Source organism: Drosophila takahashii, chromosome 2R (assembly GCF_030179915.1).
Source record: "Drosophila takahashii strain IR98-3 E-12201 chromosome 2R, DtakHiC1v2, whole genome shotgun sequence".
Lineage (NCBI taxonomy): Eukaryota > Metazoa > Arthropoda > Insecta > Diptera > Drosophilidae > Drosophila > Drosophila takahashii.
In genome coordinates this window covers 24,607,524-24,622,583 of record NC_091679.1, presented here as the reverse complement: position 1 = coordinate 24,622,583, position 15,060 = coordinate 24,607,524, and the positions used below count along the sequence as shown (strand labels likewise).

General features: G+C 38.2%; 3 protein-coding genes across 3 annotated transcripts; 2 read left to right on the top strand and 1 right to left on the bottom strand.

Moving 5' to 3' along the window:
• Positions 1–480: 480 nt before the first annotated feature.
• On the top strand, positions 481–2,542 carry LOC108057608 (probable cytochrome P450 6a20). Its single transcript, XM_070214094.1, has 2 exons — positions 481–1,590; positions 1,660–2,542. The coding sequence occupies exons 1-2, from the start codon at positions 504–506 to the stop codon at positions 2,085–2,087; spliced, it is 1,515 nt and encodes a 504-aa protein (XP_070070195.1). The 5' UTR covers positions 481–503; the 3' UTR covers positions 2,088–2,542.
• Positions 2,543–4,228: 1,686 nt separating this feature from the next.
• Positions 4,229–5,875, top strand: LOC108057575 (probable cytochrome P450 6a20). The gene is made up of 2 exons (XM_017141880.3): positions 4,229–5,313; positions 5,381–5,875. Exons 1-2 carry the CDS (start codon positions 4,365–4,367, stop codon positions 5,803–5,805), a joined length of 1,374 nt encoding a protein of 457 aa, XP_016997369.2. The 5' UTR covers positions 4,229–4,364; the 3' UTR covers positions 5,806–5,875.
• Positions 5,876–13,111: 7,236 nt separating this feature from the next.
• Positions 13,112–14,808, bottom strand: Cyp6a21 (Cytochrome P450 6a21). Its single transcript, XM_017141944.3, has 2 exons — positions 13,652–14,808; positions 13,112–13,595 (listed from the first exon to the last, which is right to left on the bottom strand). The coding sequence occupies exons 1-2, from the start codon at positions 14,745–14,747 to the stop codon at positions 13,177–13,179; spliced, it is 1,515 nt and encodes a 504-aa protein (XP_016997433.2). The 5' UTR covers positions 14,748–14,808; the 3' UTR covers positions 13,112–13,176.
• Between the last annotated feature and the right edge of the window lie 252 nt (positions 14,809–15,060).

Genomic DNA, 15,060 nt, shown 5'->3' with positions numbered 1-15,060 from the left:
CCCGAGAACAGTAATTTTAGAAGCTTCGCATTATCTCATGTATACAAAAAAGGCCTTTATAACGATGACTCGCACATATCCATTCATTAAAAAAAAATTTGAAGCCAACTCAAATTAGGACTGTATGAAACACATAAAATAAAGAAAATCTTACCTACCTGCTAGAGAAAAAGGAAATTGTGAAATTTCTGCGATTATGCTGAAATTTTTTTCGCAAAAGAAAAAGTCATGCATAATAGTAGGTTTTTAAGCGTTATAAGATAATGTGATTTGTACTATGAACTTAAATATGAAAGTAGACAATATAGAGATTTTAGTTAAGTAAGTAAAGATATGGATAAAAAATGAAGTGGAAAACCTTAAGAGAATGCATGAACACAAGTGAAAAATAACGCTAACTTGGTGTAAAGAGAGTCGGGAGACTGTTAAGTGATCGGCGAATCGGGTAGACTTCGGGTATAAAAGAGCCGGTTCCTCTGTTGGAACTATTCAGTTGTTTCGAAATGGCAGTTCTGATCGTATTGTTGGTCGGTGTTTTTACCTTCGCCGTGTGGTTTGTGCATCAACACTTCAATTATTGGAAACGTCGCGACATTCCCCACGATGCACCCAAAATTCCATACGGCAATACTAGCGAGCTAATGAAAACTATGCATTTATCGGACTATTTTAAACAAACCTACTTCAAGTATAAGAACAAGACCGATGGACCATTTGTTGGATTTTATTTATATTTCAAAAAGATGGCTATAGTCACCGATATTGATTTCGCTAAGACTGTGTTGATCCGCGAGTTTGACAAGTTCCATGATCGCGGTATATTCCATAACGAACGTGATGATCCGCTGACCGCTAACCTGGTAAACATTGAGGGGCAAAAGTGGAAAAATCTGCGCCAGAAGCTTACCCCCACATTCACTTCTGGCAAAATGAAGACCATGTTCCCCACCATTTTGGACGTGGGCGATGATCTGATTAGGGTATTTGGTCAAAAGGCAACAGAAAGTAAGGATTACCTGGAGATCACAGATTTACTAGCCCGTTTCACCGCCGATGTAATCGGCACTTGTGCCTTCGGCTTAGATTGCCACAGTTTATCCGATCCCAAGGCGGAATTTGTGCAAATGGGAACTTCTGCCATCACCGATCGACGTTATGGAAAGTCGATGGATTTGTTTCTCTTCGGAGCCCCAAAATTGGCGGCCAAGCTGCGAATGAAGCAGAGTGTCCAGAAGGTCGAGGACTTTTACATCAATATCATCAAGGATACTGTTGACTATCGTGTGAAGAACAAGGTTAAGCGAAATGACTTCATGGACATGCTGATTGATATGAAATTAAAATACGATAATGGCGACAAGCTAAATGGGTTAACCTTTAATGAAATCGCTGCCCAGGCTTTCATTTTTTTCCTGGCTGGTTTTGAAACAAGCTCTACAACCATGGGATTTGCTCTATATGAGTTGGCATCCAATCAGGAGATTCAGGATAAACTAAGGGCTGAGGTGGATAGGGTTTTGGAGAAACATAATGGAAAACTAGACTATGACAGCATGCGGGAGATGACTTATTTGGAGAAGGTTATCGACGGTAAGTTGCCTATTTTTATTGGACCTTATTTCCTCTCTAAAATGCATTTTATATTCTTCTCTTTCGCAGAGACCATGCGGAAGCGTCCGGTAGTGGGTCATTTAATTCGCGTTGCAACTCAACGCTATGAGCACACCAATCCAAAGTATTACATTGAAAAAGGCACAGGAGTGATTGTGCCGTCCTGGGCAATCCATCATGATCCCGAGTTTTACCCAGAACCAGAGAAGTTCATCCCAGAGCGGTTCGATGAGGATCAGGTGCAACAGCGTCCCGCTTGCACCTTCCTTCCATTTGGGGATGGTCCCCGAAACTGCATTGGCCTTCGCTTTGGTCGGATGCAGGTCGTCGTTGGAATGGCCCTGCTCATCCACAACTTTAAGTTCGAGTTGCACCCTACCAAGACAGTCGTACCCTTAGAATATAGGACCGATGATATTCTGTTGAGTTCGAAGGGCGGAATTCATTTGAAAGTCAGTAGGGTTGCAAAGTCATAAAGATAATCAAACCACCGTAATAATTTGATTGAGAGCTCAGCGGCAACGACGCAATTAGCTGAATAAAAAGTATACTTAATTGAAACTAGTAATTACTGATAATTTTCACATGCAGTTAAGTGTTAGCTAGTTTCCCACCTACAGTCTTATGTATAGCCTTTCTACGTTTGGAATTGTAATCGAACGTTTTGTAATTGGAGATCCTGAACTCATATATGGCGATATATGTATGTCCCGCTGATATTGTAAGGGGCATTTTTATTTTTATTTATATTGATTAAATGTGTAGAGAATTGGATAATTACTGTTTTATTCACCCGCTTATCAGATATGGTCCGGCTCAAGTAGAACAGGTTTTGAATAGTAAATTAATATTAAATAATGTTGTGCACTAGTCATAGGAATTAATTGTTAAATTTGCAAAAGCAATACAACGCTTAATTACTACATCCAAATCACTCTAGCCTTGTTTTATTGGATATATAACCAGATTGAAAATATTCTCACAAAGCTTTTTACATTGGCGCCGTGAAATCGAAAATGACATCATACTTGGTGAGCTAATAAATAAATACATGCCGGAAAATAAAAGCCAGCTGAAACACATGAAAAATTGGATCAAGAACGATTATTTACCGACTATAGAGGAAAATTCAGTAACCTTTCAAGAACGTTGCATAAAAATAACAACTAAGAACAGTTATCATACGAGCTTCATAAAATGTCATTAAAACTTTTGCAACTTACCAACAAATTTATGTTCCATGTAAATAAATCAATAAATCGTATCTATCTTATTCTATTTCACCCAAAAAATATGCTGCTTTAAGTATTACATTTTTTTTAACGTTATCTTTTCATTGATTAATTTTTCTAGTTACTGACTTTCTTTTACCCTCAAAATATGCAGTAGAATTATATTATTCGGTACAATATAATATTCTTTTTATACACAGAAACAAAAAATGACTTTAAATAAATCTTAATTTATATCAATGCACTCCCTAAATTAGAATTTTTCACAGAAAATTAGTATTTATTATACCCTTGCAACGCGGTGAAGGAGACGTTTCCGACCCTATAAAGTAAATATATTCTTGATCATGGTCACTAGCCGAGTCGAAATAGCCATGTCCGTCTGTCTGTCTGTCCGTATGAACGCTAAGATCTTGGAAACTACAAAAGCTAGAAGGTTGGGATTTCTCACACATATTCTTGGACTTCTTACGCAGCGCAAGTTTATTTCAGCCGAGGGCCACTCCCCTCTAACGCCCACAAACGATTTTAAAATGTGTCTAGCGCCCACATTTTTAAAGATTTCGGAGAAGTATAAATGCAATCTTGTTGCGTTTATTTATACCATAGTAAAAAAAATTTTTCAAATCGGACCAGTCGTTAGAAAGTTATGCCCGATCAAAGTTTTATATCAGCTGAGTAACGGGTATCTGATAGTGGGGTCACCCGACTATAGCGTTCTCTCTTGTTGTAATTGCGGTTTGGTACAATTGGTACCATAAGTAAAAGCCAACTAAATATTTTGCCGAGTCATGCTTACCGCAAAGAAAAAAGGCAATAATAACGATGACTTGCATTTTACTTATTCCTAAAGAGACTAAAGTAGAAACAAGTTTTTGGTAAAAGTGCAGATATCCCAAAAGTAAAGATAAAATGGATATTAAATAATAGGAAGGTGCAGTAAAATGTAAGTAAAATAAACACTGTAAGTCAAGCCGTACATCTTGGAAACATTCTATGATCTAATTCAAGGGAAAATTTAAGAGAGAATTTTACGAACCGGTTGTAAATAAAATATAACGCTGAGTCCATGGTGGAACTATACAAGGTGATCTCGTCGCGAGAGCTGCCCTCTTTTGAGGACGTTATTTGTGCCAGTCTCTATCTAGCTTTCTCATTCTATCGCTTAAGAGAGACAGAGAGGTAAACATATTTAACGTCCTCAGCAGAGCTGACGAGACCACCTTGTATAGTTTCACCATGGCTGAGTCGGCATTTGACGATACGAATCGGACTTTGTTACTCTTCACTGTCCACTGATTAAGAGTGTCTGCTGACTGCGAAGAGAGGGCGAATGGGGTATATAAGAGCAGGCCCGTTTTCAGTATTGTTCTATATTTCGCAATGGCTGTTCTAATCGTACTCCTAGCCGGTGTTCTTACCCTCGTCGCGTAGTTCGTGCACCAAAACTTTAACTATTGGAAGCGTCGCGGTATTCCCCACGATGCACCCAAAATTCCATTCGGCAATACCAGCGAGTCTATGAAGACTATGCAACTCTCGGATATTTTCAAAAGGACCTACTTTAAGTTTAAGAATAAGACCGATGGACCGTTCGTTGGATTTTATTTATATTTTAAAAAGACGGCGGTGGTCACCGATATTGATTTCGCTAAGACTGTGCTGATCCGCGAGTTTGACAAGTTCCACGATCGCGGAATGTTTCACAACGAGCGAGATGATCCGCTGTCCGCTCACCTGGTAAACCTCGAGGGTCAGAAGTGGAAAACCCTGCGCCAGAAACTGACTCCCACATTCACCTCTGGCAAAATGAAGACCATGTTTCCCACCATTCTGGACGTGGGGGATGATATGATTCGGGTATTTGAAAGGAAAATTTCCGAAAGTAAGGACTCCTTGGAGATCACTGACTTATTGGCCCGTTTTACCGCCGACGTCATTGGAACTTGTGCCTTCGGTTTGGATTGTCACAGTTTATCCGATCCTAAGGCGGAATTTGTCCAAATGGGAACTGCCGCCATCACCGAACGACGTTATGGAAAATCGATGGATTTGTTTCTCTTCGGGGCCCCAAAATTGGCGGCCAAGTTGCGTATGAAGGGAAATGTCCAAAAGGTCGAGGACTTTTACATGAATATCATTAAGAACACTGTGAATTATCGCGTAAAAAACAAAGTGAAACGAAACGATTTTATGGATATGCTGATTGATATGAAATTAAAATACGATAATGGCGACAAGCAAAATGGGTTAACCTTTAATGAAATTGCTGCCCAGGCTTTCATATTTTTCTTGGCTGGCTTTGAAACAAGCTCTACAACCATGGGATTTGCTCTATATGAGTTGGCCTCCAATCAGGATATTCAGGATAAACTAAGGGCTGAGGTGAATAGCGTTTTGGAGAAACATAATGGAAAACTAGACTATGACAGCATGCGGGAGATGACTTATTTAGAGAAGGTTATCGACGGTGAGTTGCATTTTTATTGGACCTTATTTCCCTTCTAAAATGCATTTTATATTCTTCTCTTTCGCAGAGACCATGCGGAAGCGTCCGGTAGTGGGTCATTTAATTCGCGTTGCAACCCAACGTTATGAGCACACCAATCCAAAGTATTACATTGAAAAAGGCACAGGAGTGATTGTGCCGACCTGGGCCATTCATCATGATCCCGAGTTCTACCCGGAACCGGAGAACTTTATCCCAGAGCGGTTCGATGAGGATCAGGTGCAACAGCGTCCCGCTTGCACCTTCCTTCCATTTGGGGATGGTCCCCGAAACTGCATTGGTCTTCGCTTTGGTCGGATGCAGGTCGTCGTTGGAATGGCGCTGCTCATCCACAACTTTAAGTTCGAGTTGCACCCTACCAAGACAGTCGTACCCTTAGAATATAGGACCGATGATATTCTGCTGAGTTCAAAGGGGGGAATTCATCTAAAAGTCAGCAGATTAGGAATGTAATTAAAATATTACAAATCGATTTAATAGAAATTATAATTATAATCTCTAAAGATTATAAAATGAAAGACCGATTTTTAGGGGGATACGACCACAGCCTAAACCATAAGAGCTAGAGCAGCCAAATTTTTTCACAGTATTCCATTGGGGGCGTAGGCGCCCACTAAGGTCCGACATGATCCCCCAGTGGCCCCAAACAGCTCCAATATCCATATTTAGAGCAAAAAATCATTAAATTTACTTAAGCTTAACTTCTAAAGAGGTTAAAATTTCGAAATTTTGATTTTGCAGAATTTTAGGTCTTGAAAGGGCCTAATTAGAAATCTAAAAGAAATTTCGATATCCCCCATAATTTGGGGGCTACATTTAAAATTAACTTTTCGATTTAAAAAATCTAAACCGCTGCTCCGATCAAGATGAGTTTTGGCTCAATAGTTATTCTATGGCCCAATTGCTTAAGTTTAATTTTTTAAATTTTTAACATTTTTTTAAGTATTTTTAACGAATTTATTTAGATTTCCTAAGTTATTGCGTTGCATTTTGTGGGAGCCTGCCGAGAGAGCGAAACCCAGAGAGCGGATGCCAAGAGAGCGACGGCCGAGAGAGCAGCAGCCAAGAAAACTGTCGTGGGGGAGGGGTAGTGCTGTGTGGAAGGGGGAGGGGAAAAAGGCAATTTAAGTTAAAATTTGTTTTGAATTTTAAAAACTTAAACTGCTGTTCCGATCAATATGATTTTCGATCAAAAGTCAGTCGTGTAGATCAAATGCTTAGGTTTTATTTTTCAAAAAATATTTTTCATTTTGTAGCAGAAGTAAGAGCCTTAATTTCCACAACGGAAGAAGATAAAAAATGACTACAAATTCTGTAAACAAAGCCAAAATGTTTCCAAGTTAAATATTAATCTTAAGATTCGAACTTTTGACCAAATACGTATGTACATATGCATATTTGGAAATGTTTTGATTTGTACAATGCAATACATACACACAATGTGTGTTTATGCTTCTACTTGAAAGTACATAATGTGCTTAAATACAAATAAAATTAAAATTGCATTGATAACATTGTAACTGGTAGAAGGTATAAAAATTCACTACTTCGGATTCTCTCTCTTGAAGAATCTTCTAGAAAGGTTGTTTACGCAAAGGTTTTCAGCAAACGCGCAAATAAGATATAAGAAAGTCCTGACAACCTAATTTCCTAACTGCAAACTATTTTTGAGCGAACGAAGTCGCTCCGGGTATAGCTAGTTATATTATATAACACGACAGTCAAATTAGTACCCAAGATCGAGAAAGCTTTAACTTTGACAAACAAATTGTTATTATATATGTACTAGAGCCCTGCACAAGTAACCTGACTTGTTTGTCAAACCTTAAACCCAACCGACCTACTTGAAACCCATTTGACTTGGGTCGTTTGGGTTTGGGTATTTGGGTAAGTGAGTCAATTTTTACCCAAACCCAAACGACCCAAACCCAAACGACCCAAACCCAAACGACCCAAGTCAAATGGGTTTCAAGTAGAACAGTTCAGGTTTAAGGTTACCCCAAAAAAAAATTAATTTTTAAATAAGACGATGATCACAATTTTCACAGCTCATCGAACCGTCGCGAATTCTTAAGGTCAAGATGGTTATCTGTGTATAATATTTAAAATTAAAGGATACGATATATTGACATTTGTTTCCACATCCTCCGCCCATGCGAATTCTTTTGGTCTTCAAATATTACAGATGTATGATCCACAAAAACAAATTCTCTTGCTCTAAAGAATTCGCGGTTTTTGAAAAATCAATATAGAACATATTATTAGGTTTCTTAGTTAAGTTATGTATGATCCACACAAATAAATCCTCTTGTTCCTAAGAATTCGCGGTTTGTGAAGAATTAATAATTATAGAGCCAAGTATAAGCATTAGTGCCTTAGATAAGAAAAGCACGGTCCAACCAATCTGAAGATCCTCCTGTTCTTAAGAATTCGCGGGTTGGAAGAATTAATATAAAATCTATGGAAGTTCTTAAATTAATCGATTTTTTCAAAAACCGCGAATTCTTAGGATTAAGAGGATATATTTGTGTGGATTATACATAACTTAACTAAGAAACCTAATGGTATATTCTATATCGATTTTTCAAAAACCGCGAATTCTTAGGAACAAGAGGATTTATTTGTGTGGATCATACATAACTTAACTAAGAAACCCATATGTATATCCCATATTTATTTTTCTAAAACCGCGAGTTCTTTAGAGCAAAAGAATATGTTTCTGTGGATCATACATTTGTAATATTTAAAGATCAAAGAATTCGCATGGGCAAAAGAAGTGGAAACAAATCTTGACCTTTAGAATTCGCGACGGGTCGATGAGCTGTGAAAATTGTCATCATCGTCTTATTTTAAAATCCATTTTTTTTCTTTGGGTAACCTTAAACCCAACCGACCTACTTGAAACCCATTTGACTTGGGTCGTTTGGGTTTGGGTATTTGGGTAAAAGGGTAAAATTTTACCCAAACCCAAACGACCCGAAAATTTTGGGGTCGGGTTGGGTAGGTAAATTTTTAAAAGAAAGCCTGACCTACTTGACCTGTAATTTCGTTTGGGTACCCAAATAACCCATTTTGTATACCCATGCAGGGCTCTAATATGTACCTACTTTTTAAATACTTTTTGTCTTTCACTTATCAGACCAAAGCGGAAGGGCGGTGATGGTGGGCTTTAGCATGTATTCAAACCCTAATTGATTCTCGAATGTTCAACAGAGAAAATCGAATTTATGCCTTTTAAGAAAACCTACCCAGATTTAGATAATAGAATACTCGTTTAGCATGCGCAATTAACATTTTATAAGCAGACTTTGATTAAATTGTAAAATTGCAATTGTGAATCTATTGTCTACTTTTGGGCATCTCTTTTATCAAGTCGGACTGTTTCCTTAACTAGGCTTGAATAATTTTTGGAACACTGGTTTTACTGATATGTTCAATCCCTTGATCATCAACATTTTAATTAGTATTCGATTAGATGTTTAGACCCGTTACTCGTAGAGTAATTGGGTATGTTGTATTGTATATATTGTAAAAGTATGTAACAGCTAGAAGAAAACATTTCCGCCTTATAAAAAATATATAGCCGAGTCGATCTAGCCATGTCCGTCTGTACGTCTCACAGTGTGAGATTTTGCCAATCTAGGGGGACTTAGATCAGTAGGAGTCGTATTTTTAAAGATATCGGCTTCAAATTTGGAGTGAATACTCTAGTAAGCCCAAAGATTATGTTGAACATAAAAAATGGGCGTTAAAAATTAGAAAAAAAACTGTTTTTTTAAAGATAAAAGCCCCAACAAAAATTAAAAAAAAAATTTTGAAACTTTTAACTATTTTCGTATTTTTTGGGTTGGCATAATACATAATACAAATTACTTTCTAACATAAAGACATTTATATATATTTTTCTTTATTAAAAAAAAGATATAATATTTTAATCAGCATGGTTTTAAAACCGTCAGCTGATCACCGTGCATATACAGATGACTTCCCATTCTAATATACCTGGCTTCCCGGGTCTTCCCCAGATATCAGATCGTTCGAATGAACAGCGCCCATACATGCAAAGGTGCCTCCTATATCGATTCATCAATCAGTTGATTTCTATATCTTTGCGCCTCGCTTAGGAACCCTATTAGATTCGGCCAATTTTCTCCATTTAGAGTGTGCATTCCTCCGATTGGGCTCGTCTATGTGGCACGTAGTTTAGTCGTAGTATCTCCACTCTAGCTTTGAAGATCGTGGAAATAGCATAGATTTTAAAGTGGTCGCTAAAATAGTTTATCGTGCCTAGATTGTACTCAAGCGTTCTGTAGTGTTCTCGGCTCTCACTTTGCCTTGCTTGTTCTTCTGCTCGTTTCCTTCACTTGGATGTTTATCGCCTCGAGTATGTTCTGGTGACTGTCCTTCCAAGTGGTCTGATCGTTCCAGTCAAATTGCACGTTAACACTGCTTGCTAAATGACACCACTCTTGAAAGCACTGAGATTTGCTTTGTAGCATGTGTGATGCCACAATTTTTGGAAGCCTCCTGTCGTTAAAGGACATCACTTTTCTGATGTATCTGAAGTGACTATTCAGTGTACTGCAAAAGAGGGGGGCTAGTCCTGTTTCTAGCGTAATTGCGTAATTTGGTGTGTTCGATGGCAACCTAAAGAGTTAGCAATATTTCTACTTCTTCGGAATACGTGTGTCCCCCCACTTCGGCAGAATTACACATTATGGCTTTTGCTATGGCTTCGAATAATTTGTAAGGTTTTATATTAAAGATAATTAATAAAAAAAACAAAAAAAAATTTGGTTTATATTTTTAAGATTTTTTTTTATTAAATGGTAACAATTCAAACTTCATGTGTACATCGTCTAGTGGAGACACTTATCAGCCGTTTTACGGTATGATCAATAAGGGATTGTAAACTTATTTCAGCATAGGATTCTCTTACTTTTATACCAGTAGGATAGCATAACATTTTTGACTCCTTAACGAGATCATAACATGGATATAATTTTGGAGAGACAATTTTTGTGGTATTGTACTGGTGCATTGATAACACTGTGCAGCATTTTTAGTGCTTTTTAAATTTACCTCGATGGATGCTATATTTTTGGATTCGTTACGAATTCCCAAGTTAAACTGCGTTTTCCAAAAAGTTCCCCGACGCAAGGATTCTTAGCAAAAGGACCTCAAAGTTCGAAAAATGCTGAAATTGGCCAACTTTGCGGAGCTCTCAGAGGCAAATGGATGCATGGTTTAATTCTATGTTAAAGTTTTTTAAAAGATACACCCTTTATCTTTTAAACCCTATACTTAAAAAATTTTTAAGATTTTTTTTAAGGCAGAAACAAATTCTAGAAAACATAGTCAAAAAACATAAAAGTATACAGCTGCGGTCAAAATGGTAGTAGTGTTGCCGCCCTGTGTATTTAAAAGTTTGTTGTTGTAATTGATCTTTTCCTGGTAATATTGTATTGATTATAATTTTACTATTAGACTAATTGGATAAGAAAAAATTACAACATCAAACTTTTAAAAACACAAGGCGGCAACACTGCTACTATTTTGACCGCAGCTGTATGATTTTCAGTTTTTTGACTATGTTTTTTGGAATTTATTTCTGCCTTAAAAAAAATCATAAAATTATTTTATGTATGGGGTTTGAAAGATAAAGGGTGTATCTTTAAAAAACATTAACTTCGAACCAAGCCATGCATCCATTTGCCTCTGAGAGCTCCGCAAAGTTGGTCAATTACAGCATTTTTCGAACTTTGAGGTCCTTTTGCTAAGAATCCTTGCGTCGGGGAACTTTTAGGAAAACGCAGTTTAACTTGGAAATTTGTAACGAATCCAAAAATATAGCATTCATCGAGGTTCATTTTTGATGCTGCATAGTGTAATTTACTTTCTATCAGAAGGGCAAGTGCTTGATCTGCTGAAAGGTGTTTTGCAGTGCTATTAGAAGATAACTTAGCTTTCTTAATTATAGTCCCCGTGGACGGGGGAGCATTTGGTAATTCATTAATTAATTTAGCTGAATCCCGTTTTCCTTCTGGCCGCAAAGCCTGTTCTGCAGCTGATAGCAATTGATCTTCATCTATCGTAGGCAACAGTTCTTGGCTTTTCCTTTTTTGTGTTTTAGGACAACACTCAGAAAAGACTTTTTGTGACCTCCCTCTTGCACTTGAGGTGGAAGCAATGACATCAATGCGACAGTCTTCGCCATTTAATGTGACCTGAAGGCCACTTGCATTATGAGCAAAAAACCTGGCTTTATCTCTCCTAGATTTCTCAAATCGGTTTTGAAACTCAAAAGACAGTGTAATTTCAATTTTGAGTGATCAATGTCATTGCCAAACACCATCACTGCGTGCTTTACAAGTGCGTCTCGCGGAGTGGTTTTTATGTTTTTCGACCAAACCTCGAAAAATGCAGCACGGCTTATTTCATTCATTTCTAAATAGAAAGTCTTTGGGCAAAATATGGGCAAGATTTTATTTTAGATTCTGAATCAGAATGAATGCATGCGAAGGATGTATGTTCTAGTTGGATAGAATACGATAGAATAATATAAGTTTTTTTCCACCAAAAAACAGAAACATAAAAAAATACACTTACTTTTTTGGACTACCCTCACATATTCTTTGGCTTTCTACGCAGCACAAGTTTGTTTCAACATAGCGCACCCCCCTTTCTAACGCCCACAATCGTCTTAAACGACTTTAAAAGGTGTCTGGCGCCCACGCCTTTACAGATTGCGGAAAAGTAAAAATGCAGTTTTATTGTGTTTATCAGTACCTATCGAAATGGAGTTTTTCAAATCCAACCATTAGTTAAAAAGTTATGCGCGATCAAAGTTTTATATAGTTTTATATATAACGACCATGTGGTCTTCGACCTGCCGCAACATAATCCAGATTGTAGAGTTGTATAGTTTCTGCTGGGAGACTTTAAATTACTATTTATAACCTGCTTAAGGTTCTTGAAATATTTATTGAACTCATAGTTCAGTTTCGATTATCTCCTCAAGATTACTTTGCCATACTCGAGTCACATTTCCTTTTGACTTTTCACTCCGTTCAATACTGTACTTTTTTCGCACCGCCATAATATCTGTGACAATTGTATGCTAAAAGTCATCCCCGGCCTACAAAGTCCTCTGAGTAATTCACATTTGTAATGGCCACCAATATTTCATCACCCCTAACTTTTGATAATAGATAATCTTTTGTCATACACACTTAACAATTTCCAACAAAAAGTTCAAAGATCAAAATAGTCAAGTGCCCCGACTATCAGACAATCTGGTAAGCAATTTCCAAATAAATACGCCACCTGTTTTTCATTTTGTATGGACGTATTTGCACTGAAACTGACGTAATTAAAAGTTCTTAATTTATTAATATTAAAATTATTAATTATTAATTTATTAATCCTTTTTTTACCCACAGAAATGTATATTTCGTATAGGAAAGCAATATAATTTATTTTAGATTTGGCTTTTTAAAAAACCTAAAGCCAGCATTAAAAGCTAAGCCCGAACAGGCAAAATGATGACTTTCGAATTTTAACAAGCTGAAACAGTAGCCATATTTTGGCTTCTGGATTGAAAGCTAGCTGAAATAATTTAAGTAATTTTTATTCCGACAACAGATCAAAGGGGGCAACAGATAGCAAAGATGCAAAGGCAACAGTAAAAAAAACGAAATAGCAACGGGAAAATGGGGCAAAGAACCAATAGGGCATTTCATATTTCTCTTTTTATTGAGCTTTTAAATCATTTAATAAAGACAATGCTAGTTAGTTTATAAGATAGCTGTTATATACTTTTTTTTACACTCGTTCCACTTTAAGATAGATGCCAGATTTACTTGAAATAAGGAACATTTCTTTGTCGTATTGCATGGGAATCATAGTCTGCTCGCAGACTGAGAACCTAAAGTCCTTGATCAGGAGGGCCAGTCCAATTCTTGTCTGCATCTGACCAAATCGCATTCCGATGCAGTTTCTGGGACCATCGCCGAACGGCAGCCACTCGACGGAATCGCGCTCCTTTACTCGATCGGGGGAGAAGTTGTCCGGATTGAAAGTGGCTGGATTCGGGTAAAGTCTCTCATCGCGGTGCATGGCTCCAGCTGGAATAATGATGGGCATTCCCTTCTTGATCACGTATTTGGGATTATCGGGAACCACAAAGTCCTCCAGGCATTCGCGATTTAAGACGGGGAGCACAGTGTAAAGACGAAGAGTTTCTGTAAGATTTAAAGTTACTTAGTAAAGCGAATTTTATAAGTTCTCCATATCTTACCAGATATCACTTGATTAAGATAGACCAGTTCCTGTACACTTTCGTACGTAAAATCTCCCTTGTATTTTTCACAAACCTCCAGGACCTCTTCCCTCACACGCGCCTGGATATCCTGATTTTGGGCCAGCTCATACAAAGCGAATCCCATTGTAGTCGATGAGGTTTCAAAACCAGCTGCAAAGAACACGAAAGCCTGGGCAGCAATCTGCTCAATAGTTAAGTTGACGTTCTCCCCGGATTCCGACATCATTAGTGGTTTGTTTTTCAGATCGATTAACTGATCCATAAAATCATTTCGACGGATATTATTCTGTTCCCTGAAAGCGACTGTTTCCCTAACGATGCGCATGAAGAATTTTTCGATGGGCTCTGCCGTCATTTTCATGTGGAGGCGACGTGCCAGGTTGGGAAAGCTGTTGACAAAACCGATTCCCACGGCACTCAGTCGCTGCTCTGTGATGGATCGACGACCCATCACTCGGAACTCCGCTTCAGGATCCTTCAGACTGCTGCACTCGATGCCGAAGGCACAGGTGCCTATGACGTCAGTTGTGAACCGGGCCAATAGCTCTCTCACCTCAATAACAGGGCTCTTTTCCACATATTGGCCGAACACATCGGTGAACTCATGACCCACCTTGATCACAGTGGGGAACATGTACTTCATTTTTCCGGAGGTGAAGGTGGATGACAATTTATTTCGCATAGATTTCCATTTATGACCATCAAGTAAGAACAGCTGGCCAGACAATGGATCGTCCTCGGTGTTGTGGAAAAATCCACGGTCGGTAAACTTGTTGAAGTCCTTGATCAGGATCTGTTTAGCCAGAGAAGGTTCCAGGACGAAAACAGCCGGCCGGCGGAACCAATAGAAGCCAGCAAATGGTCCAGTTCCACGGAACTTTTTGTAATGGCTCATCCAGATCTCGTTAAACGATCGCTTGGTTCGCACTCCTTTCATGCTTCCCATTATGATGTGAGGCTCCTCGCAAGGAATTCCCAGTTCCTGCCAGTACCTCATGGTGCTACGCAATTTCAGAAAAAGGTAACCAAGAAGCGCCAGCAACGCTGTCAGTAGGACGGTTCCCACGGCCATGACTCACACGTTATATTTACGGATATTTTCAACTTGCCGTGATCGTTTGCAAACTTGTTCAACGTTCACCACTAACTGAGAATACCAAAGCTTTGCCAGCGGGCTTTAATAGGCCAGGAAAAAAATCAGCAGTCATTGTGACCAACAATCAAAATAAAAGCTATCGCAATCTTTCCACTTATCGTTCATGTTTGTAGGAATTCTGACTAGAGTAACAAGGTATTAGCAAGCTGATAGGTTAGGGTGTTGCCCGCGTCTCGATCGCAAAATACTTGTTACTTAGATCTTAAAACTTTGTAATGTTTATATGTAC